General features: G+C 36.2%; 2 protein-coding genes across 8 annotated transcripts; one reads left to right on the top strand and one right to left on the bottom strand.

The window, feature by feature from the left end:
• Positions 1–2,919: 2,919 nt before the first annotated feature.
• On the top strand, positions 2,920–6,540 carry LOC107701932 (C-factor-like). 5 transcript variants are annotated; one of them, XM_016504094.1, is made up of 5 exons: positions 2,920–2,930; positions 5,596–5,814; positions 5,925–6,058; positions 6,159–6,270; positions 6,344–6,540. In XM_016504094.1, exons 3-5 carry the CDS (start codon positions 5,970–5,972, stop codon positions 6,524–6,526), a joined length of 384 nt encoding a protein of 127 aa, XP_016359580.1. In that variant the 5' UTR covers positions 2,920–2,930; positions 5,596–5,814; positions 5,925–5,969; the 3' UTR covers positions 6,527–6,540. The 5 variants fall into 5 exon arrangements, 4 of the variants coding, with proteins under 4 accessions (XP_016359580.1, XP_016359571.1, XP_016359597.1 ...); XM_016504085.1 differs by lacking the exon at positions 2,920–2,930 and adding an exon at positions 4,300–4,373; XR_001635710.1 differs by lacking the exon at positions 2,920–2,930 and adding an exon at positions 4,300–4,373 and having other exon boundaries at positions 5,596–6,080; positions 6,344–6,419.
• gal (galanin/GMAP prepropeptide) lies at positions 6,463–11,145 on the bottom strand. Of its 3 annotated transcripts, none has more exons than XM_016504064.1 (7): positions 11,075–11,145; positions 10,907–10,987; positions 9,886–9,940; positions 9,483–9,554; positions 8,077–8,163; positions 7,776–7,847; positions 6,463–6,977 (listed from the first exon to the last, which is right to left on the bottom strand). In XM_016504064.1, the coding sequence occupies exons 2-7, from the start codon at positions 10,985–10,987 to the stop codon at positions 6,916–6,918; spliced, it is 429 nt and encodes a 142-aa protein (XP_016359550.1). In that variant the 5' UTR covers positions 11,075–11,145; the 3' UTR covers positions 6,463–6,915. The 3 variants fall into 3 exon arrangements, with proteins under 3 accessions (XP_016359550.1, XP_016359558.1, XP_016359566.1); XM_016504072.1 differs by having other exon boundaries at positions 7,776–7,844; XM_016504080.1 differs by lacking the exon at positions 9,483–9,554.
• Positions 11,146–11,817: the final 672 nt, after the last annotated feature.

The following is an 11,817-nucleotide window of genomic DNA, read 5'->3' as shown; positions in this document are numbered from 1 at the left end:
AGGCCTGTTCAACTCTAAGGAGCATGGAAAGCATGGAAAATGACCATGAACGTGTATTCAGGTTTCACCTTTTCCAGAGGGTGAGTGGTCCTCAGTAGAGTAGCTCTGGTCAGATGGCTTTGGCAGAGACTCTGTGAATCTGAATGGGACTGCAATGGTTCAGCACGACGACCTGCCCTCCACCGGTCACATCACACTCAACCTGCACTGGCTGTAACATCTCCAAGCAGATGGCCTGTTTCATCACTTTTGAAATGGCTTCATTTTTATTTATCAAAGATCTGGCACAATCTGCCCCTGACACTCAAACAAAAAGATGAGTGATGAGTGTGTAATTTCTGACTAGTGGCATCAAATGAAAATGCAAATATAATGATTGTAAAAAAACTGGTATTTTATTGTTTGGATAAATCAAGGATCTTTTGTCCATTCATTGGTAATTCTTTTTTTTTTTTTTTGAAAACCACATAAAATGGCAAATATTTTATTACACTACTAGATGTTTGAACCATGACTGATTTTTTTTGACCATTTTTTGTTTCTTTTTTTAGAGAATAATGAGAATTATGACGTGTGTGTGTGTGTGGCAATAATATATATTGCAATAATAAGGCATTTGAGAGAGATGATACCTGACAAATATTGGACGTCTCAGCTGGAAGCTTCTGGTCATGAGGCGACACAAGAAGAGCATGGGGCTGATTTCTCTGGAAAAATTATAAAAAATAATCCATTAAGTCCCTTTGAACCAAGCTTCACATACACAACACAAACATCTTCAGATTGTACATTACATCTAAATCCTTGATGTGTAGAATAACCCTCCAGACTGAAAACATCTGCACCATCAGAGCTGGTACTGGTGACAGCTCCCTATGATAGAAAGAAATCAACAATTTAATGAGTTAAAGACATAACCTAATCACTGGAAATGCATTATGTGTTTGGTTCTGACTCTTAAATGAGATTTCATATTTCACATAGAAAATACTTTCGATTTGTGCACACTCACTGATGACACAGCATAATGAAAAGCCTCCTGGGATGGCCAGGAGCTGTACGGTTGGCCTAGTACATGCTGATAATGGTTAGACTGAGCCACTAGTATTCAGGATAGGACGCTGAGCTAAAGTGGGCTACTGGAGGCAAAGGATCACATGTTAGCGGATGAAGAATCCTGTAAGTGGGGTAGTCATCCTCCCGCAGGGATGACTGATGAGATTTGCTATTCTAGGACTTTCATGGGTGTGGTGTAAAGGAACAAGAGACCCTTCAGAGAACTCTCTTTTGTAGCTGTACTCTTGGTCCTCCAACTCATTCATTCTCCTGCTCTAGATGGCGCTGGAATCACACAGGCATGTAAGAGAACAGCATGTTAATCTACAGATGCTGTATAAAACAAAGTTACAAAGCAGATTTCATTTTAATTTAAATTTGAGCAATTCTGTATTTTTGTCATTTTTATTCATTTTTAATTGTCGTCTAAGATATACATTTTATTTCAATTATATGTATATATGTGTGTGTGTGTTTGTGTGTGTGTGTGTGTGTGTGTGCGTTTGTTTAGAACAAAACAACAACACTGGTCCTGACTAAGTAACGTTAATGGAAAGTTGTACTGTATAGTGAATATACATTTTTCTAGTTATCCTCTTCAGTAAACTATTCCATTGTTAATATATTTATTTTGTGCATAGCGAAAAAGCTATCAAATGTATCTAATATAAAATATACATAAATAACCAAATATTTAAATAAGATGTTTAGTTTATTTACTTTGAGGTGATCTGGTTATGCTAGCGATTTAGCTAATCATTCGTCCACCTCAAGATATTAATAAAATATCAAATCTGCTGACATTATGATACACTTACTAGATAACTAAGTGCGTAATGTTTTTTTACCGTTTAAAATGACAGCATTAAATTATCTGAGACTGTATAAGAGTTTTGGATATGTTTTTCAACATTACATTACAGATACTGTAAAAAGCGCGAAAATAACAAGATTTGAGCTCACGCACATTAACAGCAAAAACCGCGAGAGGTCGCGTGCCTCTCTATTTCACATAATTATGTTTTGTCAAATAGAATACCCTTATACCTTAAAGGAACTTTGGTTTTATTTTATAAATCCGCTTTGTAAACAATATATTTAGGTGTTTTAACGATGTGTTTTACTAATGCGAGAGAATTTAGCAGCGTTAGCTTCCCCCTCACATTTCTAACGCGTTACTATCCATATTACGTTAAATCTGGTTAATGTTTGAAGGTTGGACGCTTATGAAACTAACCCCGCCTCCAGCTGGACTGCTCCTATGACTTGAAGATGAAGATCAACTTCTCAAAGTGTCACTCGGTGCTCATCACGGGGGCAAACAGAGGTCTCGGACTGCAAATGGCCAAACAGCTGCTCGATACAGCCTGTGCTCAAGCTGCTTAACGAGTGTTTGTGGTTTGCTGTCATTGGCAGGAACTGCAATAACTTGCCAAATCGCATCCAAACGTTCATGTTTGCCTCAAGGTGAGTTGCATTGTCACGTGACTAAAGCCCCGTTCACACCGCCAGCGACTTTTTCGCTGCTTGTCGCTTGTAGCTGGCAATTGATGTCGCTAGTGGGCGTTCCCACTACTGGTTGCCTAGTTACCCCCATAACACTCCACTACAGCAGATGAATCACGTGCTCTCCACTGACTTCACTCCCATTGGTTGTCGCTCGCGAAATTCGCTGCTTATTTGCATAAAGTTGAAGAATTCTGAACTTTTGTCGCTTGACTCGCATCGCTCGACACGCCCAAATTCCGTCGCCAACGGTCACTGTAGCTCGTGTCGCCGGAAGTCGCCAGCTCTCCATTGAAAATGAATGGGATTATGTCGCTGTGTGTCGCTGGCGGTGTGAACGGGGCTTAACACGGATGAGCGTAAACGAAGTAAATTATTGTATTTTCCACTTCTGCATCATCATCAAGACGATATGTGTATCCACACAGGTTTGTAGTGCGAACAGTTTTACCGTTTACTGCACTGTTACTCTCCTCGTTATTTCCCTATAGCGGCTAATGAAACGGAAGTTTCACCCATAGGCTTACTTCCGCGTTGAAGAAAAAGGTGGATAGAATTGTGTTTGTATTTAGTTTACCGCCTTCTTTATCTGTTTGAATATTTAAATACTTTATCTATCTGTACATTTAATTGATTTATTTATAAAAAGTATAAATAAATCGCAAACAGTGTATGTATTAAAATGTATTATTATTTAATATTTAATACAATGTTGTATTTTAAATACCACCAAACCTCCACAAAATGCATAAATAAATCATATTAAAATATTAGTGAGGTGCAATTGTTATATATGTCCAGTAGGTGGAGAGAAAGGACAAATAAATGTGAGTCTTATTGACGTTGACAAATGTACTTTTTAATTTCCACATTAAACTATATATTCCCTGTCAAACTCTATATAATATATATAAAGTACAAATTATATTTGTGTAATTGTTATCTATAGGATTCAAACATTTCTGGAAATTTTTGAATTATTATAGTATATATTAATGTTTTAAATGAGCATTTTTATATATTTTCATTTTCATATGTTCAGTTTTAGTAATTTTGTTATGTGCATTTTATTTTTTTGTCATTTAGTGATGCCATTTACTTTTTTTTTCAAGCTTTTTTAGTTGTTGTTTTTTTTAAGTTCAAGTTTAAATCTGAAGTTATTTAAGTTACTTTCCATGTCTCCAGCTGGACTGCTCCTATGACTTGAAGATGAAGATCAACTTCTCAAAGTGTCACTCGGTGCTCATCACGGGGGCAAACAGAGGTCTCGGACTGCAAATGGCCAAACAGCTGCTCGATACAGCCTGTGCTCAAGCTGCTTAACGAGTGTTTGTGGTTTGCTGTCATTGGCAGGAACTGCAATAACTTGCCAAATCGCATCCAAACGTTCATGTTTGCCTCAAGGTGAGTTGCATTGTCACGTGACTAAAGCCCCGTTCACACCGCCAGCGACTTTTTCGCTGCTTGTCGCTTGTAGCTGGCAATTGATGTCGCTAGTGGGCGTTCCCACTACTGGTTGCCTAGTTACCCCCATAACACTCCACTACAGCAGATGAATCACGTGCTCTCCACTGACTTCACTCCCATTGGTTGTCGCTCGCGAAATTCGCTGCTTATTTGCATAAAGTTGAAGAATTCTGAACTTTTGTCGCTTGACTCGCATCGCTCGACACGCCCAAATTCCGTCGCCAACGGTCACTGTAGCTCGTGTCGCCGGAAGTCGCCAGCTCTCCATTGAAAATGAATGGGATTATGTCGCTGTGTGTCGCTGGCGGTGTGAACGGGGCTTAACACGGATGAGCGTAAACGAAGTAAATTATTGTATTTTCCACTTCTGCATCATCATCAAGACGATATGTGTATCCACCTTTTTCTTGCCGTAAAAATGGGCGCAGCCATTTGTAAATTCTATGGGTCTAGCTTCCGGTTTCATCCGCATCCAGCTATATTTAGCTGTACAAAACAGTTCATTTTGCTGCTTGATATCGAAAACTGGTGTGTCTTATCATACTATTTTAATGTATTATCTTAATTATGAACACACAGGTTTGTAGTGCGAACAGTTTTACCGTTTACTGCACTGTTACTCTCCTCGTTATTTCCCTATAGCGGCTAATGAAACGGAAGTTTCACCCATAGGCTTACTTCCGCGTTGAAGAAAAAGGTGGATAGAATTGTGTTTGTATTTAGTTTACCGCCTTCTTTATCTGTTTGAATATTTAAATACTTTATCTATCTGTACATTTAATTGATTTATTTATAAAAAGTATAAATAAATCGCAAACAGTGTATGTATTAAAATGTATTATTATTTAATATTTAATACAATGTTGTATTTTAAATACCACCAAACCTCCACAAAATGCATAAATAAATCATATTAAAATATTAGTGAGGTGCAATTGTTATATATGTCCAGTAGGTGGAGAGAAAGGACAAATAAATGTGAGTCTTATTGACGTTGACAAATGTACTTTTTAATTTCCACATTAAACTATATATTCCCTGTCAAACTCTATATAATATATATAAAGTACAAATTATATTTGTGTAATTGTTATCTATAGGATTCAAACATTTCTGGAAATTTTTGAATTATTATAGTATATATTAATGTTTTAAATGAGCATTTTTATATATTTTCATTTTCATATGTTCAGTTTTAGTAATTTTGTTATGTGCATTTTAGTTTTTTGTCATTCAGTGATGCCATTTACTTTTTTTTTCAAGCTTTTTTAGTTGTTTTTTTTCAAGTTCAAGTTTAAATCTGAAGTTATTTAAGTTACTTTCCATGTAGTGTATTTCAATAACTTTTAATAGTTTTAGTTAACAATCATAACACTGGTCCTGAATAAGTAATAGAACGTTTTCTAGTTATGCTCTTCTGTAAAACATTTCATTGGTTATTTATTTCTTTTGAGTAGATACATAAGACATTGAGATGTTTGATTTGGAAGCAAATCGGTCTCTTGAGTTGCTTCTTTTTAATGAACCAAATCAAATGGATTCACAAATCAGTCTTTATTATTTCAGATGTCACCAGTGACAGCAGTGTGGATGCAGCAGCACAGGCAGTGGAATCCATTGTGGGTGCTGATGGGTTGAACTGCTTAATTAATAATGCAGCGATTAACATGACGACTGAACTGGACACAGTCCCTCGAGATGCCATGATGAAAACCCATGAGAGTAACACAGTGGCTCCTCTCTTTGTGACCAAGATAATATGACTGGATTAATTACCATCCACAGGCAACTATAATCTAACGCTCTTATAAACTTTCTTATTGGTATTTTATTTTCAGAATTTATTCATTGAAATCAAAAGTTCCTCTTTATTGAATACCCATCATCTTTTTCAGGCTTTCCTGCCATTGTTGAGAAGGGCGGCAGCTGAAGGCAGTGACATGGGAATCCAGGGAGCCGCAGTGATCAATGTGTCGTCCATCCTGGGATCTGTGCAGCTCAACTGGGGCGAGGGGGCAAGCTGCAAGAGGTACGCATACAGGGCATCTAAGGTAAAACACCTGCTTAGTTGCATGGTGGGAAAAATGATGAACTTCTACATACTCAACTTTGATTTTTGACATATTCAGGAGTGCCTTGAATATGGTTACGAGGTGTTTGGTTACCGATCTGGAAACTGAGAAGATCTTGTGCGTCGCCCTTCACCCTGGTTGGGTGTGCACTGATATGGGCGGACCAACGGTGAGTCTGAATGTGTTTTTCAATTGTCTTGAAAAAAATGACTTTGTTTTAACCCATTTTCTTGCACTTGAAGGCTCCTTTGAGCCCAGAGGAGAGCATATCATCAGTGTTGTCTGTCATTTCTGGATTAACGGAGAAACATCATGGTTGGATATGTGGACTACACTGGAAAAAGCTTACCCTGGTGATCTCCATATTGTCCGAGTGCCAGATGACCGCTGAGAAGCTAAGACCGGAAGAACAGCCTGCAGTATAAATTATTCATGTTTCCACCTGTATGTAAGAAGTAAAATAGTGAAGTAACCTTAGGTCTTAGGAGAATTGAATTGTTATGAAAGGTTACATGGGTGTGTTTATACTTTGAAAATAAAAAAGTAATAGTCTGTCATGGATATTGCCTTTTCTATGAATATAAAATAAAAGATAATAAGACCGACAATAAGGTGAGTCGAATGCCATTTATGAGTTTTATTTTTTGAATCCATCTCCACATCAGCCGTCAAGTGATTCTGACAGATTAAAGTTACGTGGTAATATTGACAGGTTAGCGTGGTGGAGAAGGCTTTGAACGTTAATACAGCCTCAGAGCGATTTCAGCCGGGCGCGGTGGAGGTCACGGTGTGTCAATGCTGGATTCGGTCAAAATTAGGGTTGACTTATTTCCTCTGACATGAGAGAGGAAGGCAGACTGTCGAGGGCTCCAATTTCTGCAGGGTGAAGTAAGTACAAATTTGAAAATTAGAACAATTCTCTTTCTTGCAGTCAAGTTACGTTAGGTGAACCGTAGTTTTTTGGGTCTTATTCGCCTAAAACCTACAGAGATTGTTATTCAGAATTGCACGGTATATACATTACTTGTCCTTTATGTGTCAGTTTATTATATTTTGACTAATTTGATGGGTTCAGCTACTAGTAAAAGTCAGAGTTGAATTCTAAATGTGTGAATTTGAGATTTGAGATTTGGAATTTGAAATGAATTGGTCAAGAATTCAAGCTGGAATAACAGGAATGAATGGTTAACAGTCACACAACAGATGAATTTCAATAGGTCAGCACAACAATAAAATGATCAAAAACTGAAAACTTCTTAGGCGTTTCCTTCATGTTTGAGTGAGCTTTGAAGTGAAAAAAATAATGTGAAATGTTATTACAATTTTATATATAGAATATAAATATATACATGTAAATATTTTCAAAATATATGCTGTATGTGTGTGTATTTATATATACATAATAAATATACACAGTACACAAACGTGTAAACAAAAACTTTTATTTTGGATGCGATTAATCGCGATTACTTAATCGTTTGACAGCACTAATGTGTATGTATATATATATAGGTCCCTTTTGGTTTATTTAAAGCATCCCTGTTGAATAAAAGTATACATTAAAAACATACTATATTAACTACTTACAGCAGTTTGAAGATGATGTATTTAACTTTATTTTAGTTACGTAAATCTGACAAAATCTCTACAAAAATTAATAACAACTGCACTTACCTTTTAATTTGAGGTAAGAAAGAAAGTCTATGATAGTATGGACAACATCCTCATCTGATATCCTCAGAGCTGCTAAAAAGCAGAAACAGTCGTTACAAGATTTTATCGAGTCATTATTATTTATTATTTTACTGATAAAGCCTTGCCACAACATCTGTGAACGTACATTATTAATTAATGGATAGTATAATCCACTTCCCAGCCTTTATAGAGTCTAATAAACCATATAGAATCCTGCTCTTAATTAACACAAATCCCTTTTCACACTGATGAGTCCCTACAGGCAGTGCATGTTTCTTACCTGTCTTGAAATCTTCCTCTATGGGCATTTCTCTCTTCCCTGCCAGTCCGTGCTTGTCGCTAAGGCTCCTGTGGCTGTCTATGGCATCTGATCACAAAGCAAAACCACACATAATCACATTGATCATTTGAACAGCCCGCTGAGCACCACGCCGTCAGACCCTGACGCCCCGGCTGATATTCATAGACCTGCCTGTGGCACACATATGTTCCTAATGCGACAAGTCATTATCCGAGGAATAGCTTTTTTGTTTTTGTTTTTTCTGTTTTTTGGACAGATTGAGTAGAGCAACCTGCAGGAATTGAGTCATGGAATTGCTTTTTTTGTTGCAATGCGAAGCACAAGCTCACACCCTTGTGAAAAAGAAGTGCACTTAATTGTATTGAATGTACACTTGAAGTGTACTTCAAAACTTAGAAGTATATTTTTAAAATCTGTACTTGCAGATAATATAATATTACCTAAATTAAAGTCCACTTTCATGACTGTTTCTTAACGCACTTAAGCACACTTTTAAAAATTGCTCTTTGTAATAATGCCAAATTAAAAGTTGTACCTTTAAGTAATATATACTTACAATCATATTTAAATACATGACTTAAAAGTTTCAATAGAAATTACATTAAAGTAGGCTATATTTGAATGTCAGTATATTCAGCAGTACACTTTAACAATATTTCATCAGACAATAGAAGTAATTATGAAATTGCATATAAAGATGTACTTAAATCCTACTTAAGTGGGTCAAAAAGAAGCACTCTTAAGTTCAACTAACTGCATTTAATATAAATTTAAACTATAATAAATTGCATTTAATTGCAAAAATTATGCAATCAAGTGTCCGAAAACATTACATTCAGTTTGCACTTAAGTATATTCTTTTAATGTATGTTATTTCCATAACTACTCATTTTAAAAGTATTCTAAAGTGTACTCCTTTTCCACAAGCGCACCCAAAGGGCAAAAACGACAGCAAAAGCTCATAGCAAGTGGACAAGCAGAGACAGAGAGTAGAGCGGAGGATGTAAAAAGAGTGAAATCACCTTTAACAGACTATTTAATGCAAGGAAAACAGCAGAATATTGCTTATATATTCAGAAAGAAACCTGCTGCTATGGGTTAGTACTAATAATTGAATTTAAGACTGTAATATGGCAGTATTTAGAAAGTCCATGAAGAAGAATACTTCATGCTTTTGCACACAGATTATGTACTTAAAGTATTCCCTCAAACAGCATAATAGCAATGCTTTTAAAGCTCGATTGATCTTTCCAGTTTAGGTGAAAAGATCTTTCTTTGATTCATGCTGAATGGAAGCTTCACCAGCAATGGAAAACAGCACAAAGAGCGAAACGCCACAGAGCAATTCCTCCTCTGACTTCAATAACCTGCAGGTGCTATCTTACATTGACCAAGCAGATCTTCTCTCCCCCTTGCACTGGGAGAATCCTTAATCTGTATAAGGTGATCAATACGACCTGAAACACAGGGAGCTTATGTAACTGACCTACACAGGTGAGCTCAACATCAGTGCACCCCAACACATTTCATCAAAGACAGCGAACAGGCCTGCACAGATAGTACGGACAAACTAAAGAGTCCAAGGTTTAAAAAGTAGAGCCCCCATGTGAGCTCAACGCAAAAGTAAAGCAAAACAAATGAAGAAAGAATGTATACGTCAAAACAGTTAGCCTATACATAAATCATACGCAACTGTTTGTATAATAAACAGCTATGGGGAAAGATAAAGAGTGGTATTATTGGAGAAGACAGAAAAAAAGTCTACAAAAGATGTAACGGGGAACTCACGAGGACCGAGGAGATACCCAGCACTGTTGAGGGTCCATCCTCTCTTCTCTTTGGCCTGTTTTATAGAATATGTAATATATAAAAATAGAAAGTTCAAGTTATACACTGTAAAAAAAACATCCATTTAAATTTACAGTTAAAAACTGGCAGCTGTGTTGCTAGAAGTTCACTGTAAAAAATTATGTTTAATAGGATGGCATACTGGTGCCTTTATATTTAACAACTGATAACTCTATATTTCAATAAGTGATATAATGTTAATATCTACTTTAAATAACAAAAAAGTGAATTTGACGGTTTATTAAATAACAATATTTGTTTTTCCATTACACTCTAAAAAAGGCTGGGTTAAATACAACCCAGTGCTGGGTAAAATAGGGACAAACCCAGCAATTGGGCTGTTTTGACCCAGCAGCTGGGTTAAATGTTTAACCCAACCTTCTGGGTAGTAACCCAACCGCTGGGTCAAAACAGCCCAATTGCTGGGTTTGTCCCTATTTTACCCAGCACTGGGTTGTATTTAACCCAGCATTTTTTAGAGTGTACTATTGTTATTGACATTTTACGTTACCTTTTACATTTACGCTATTTTGCCGAAAACCCTAATTCTATTTAATGCCGTGTCCAGTTGTGACTACTTACCCCATAAAGCCCGACAACATGTCCAGGTATTGGGGCAAAAGTAAACGTGCATTCTTTATTTCTTACCCAATAATGTTAAATATTTATAGCAAAGACTTTAGGATATGTGTTAAAACAGAAATTGCCTTTTTTTTTTTAAAGCCACTGTGAGATTGTGAAGACAATTTAAATTTAAAAATCGTTAAAATTGTGACAACTAGCCCCGGTCTGCCCTATAACAAGATGTTTCAAGGGAGTGCTGTTACACAGAACAGTTCCTATATCTTAAAAAAAAAATTTAAAAAAAATCACTGTTTCATCTTTTCCGTCATTTAATATGCATTTAAACATACAGTGTTAAATAATGAAGTGAATAGTTTTGAATCAAAGTAACTCTTACCGCAATCACCATTCCGAGTGTTTCCGTAAGAAACGCGCACACAATTAGAGACACACAAACTCCGCCGACACACTTGTGCATCTGAAAAACCGCATCAGTGAAGCATTATGAAACATACAGAACGTGCATAAACAGAAGAAATTAGAACGAAGGAGACTGGGAACTTACTCTGAGAATCAGTTGGGTCTTTGGAGAGTAAAACCACTAGTAGGTTAATATTCCTGCTGCTTCTTTACTCCTGGTCCTCTGATACTCCTGGGATCCGGAGCCTTTTATTGAAACGGAATGTCTCAGCTCTGACGTATTTACGTCAAAAGGTGACATCGTCAGGCTCTTCATCAATGACACCAGAGCAAATTAGCAACGATCGAGTCTGTTTATGTCCATGGATCAGCTGATTATCGCCTTATTGATTATTGTATAGCCATCAAAATGTCCCATCCAATTCAAAGATCACCTGTCAGATCTGTCAGGAAATGATATTATGGATTTTACATTTTCCAGTTTGACATTCCCAGCTCAGCATAAGCGCGCACATTTTACAGTAACAGAAATATTATTTTGCTTAAAATAGTCTTGAAATGTAGGCTACCCACATGCATGCTTCTAAAAGATTAAAGAAATAATGTTACTGTTGATCAGTAAATGAGTACATTTGAGTCATTTTTAATGCAAAAAGTAAGTTATTTCTTAGTGACTGTGTGAGAAATAAAAAGGAGAAATCTTATTAGTCTGCTCTGAAAAAAAAGGTTTTAGAAATGCAATCTTTGTATCCATACACTTGATTCATACATACATACATACATATATATATATATATATATATATATATATATATAAGCACATAACAGTTTATACTTATTAATCCTTATTTTAAAAAGGTAAAAATATTTGTATTATTTTATTTCAGG

The sequence above is a fragment of the Sinocyclocheilus anshuiensis genome, unplaced genomic scaffold (genome assembly GCF_001515605.1).
Source record: "Sinocyclocheilus anshuiensis isolate Anshui unplaced genomic scaffold, SAMN03320099.WGS_v1.1 scaffold729, whole genome shotgun sequence".
Taxonomy (NCBI): Eukaryota; Metazoa; Chordata; class Actinopteri; order Cypriniformes; family Cyprinidae; genus Sinocyclocheilus; species Sinocyclocheilus anshuiensis.
The sequence above is the reverse complement of the archived record's forward strand: the minus strand, read 5'-3'. Positions and strand labels throughout refer to the sequence as shown.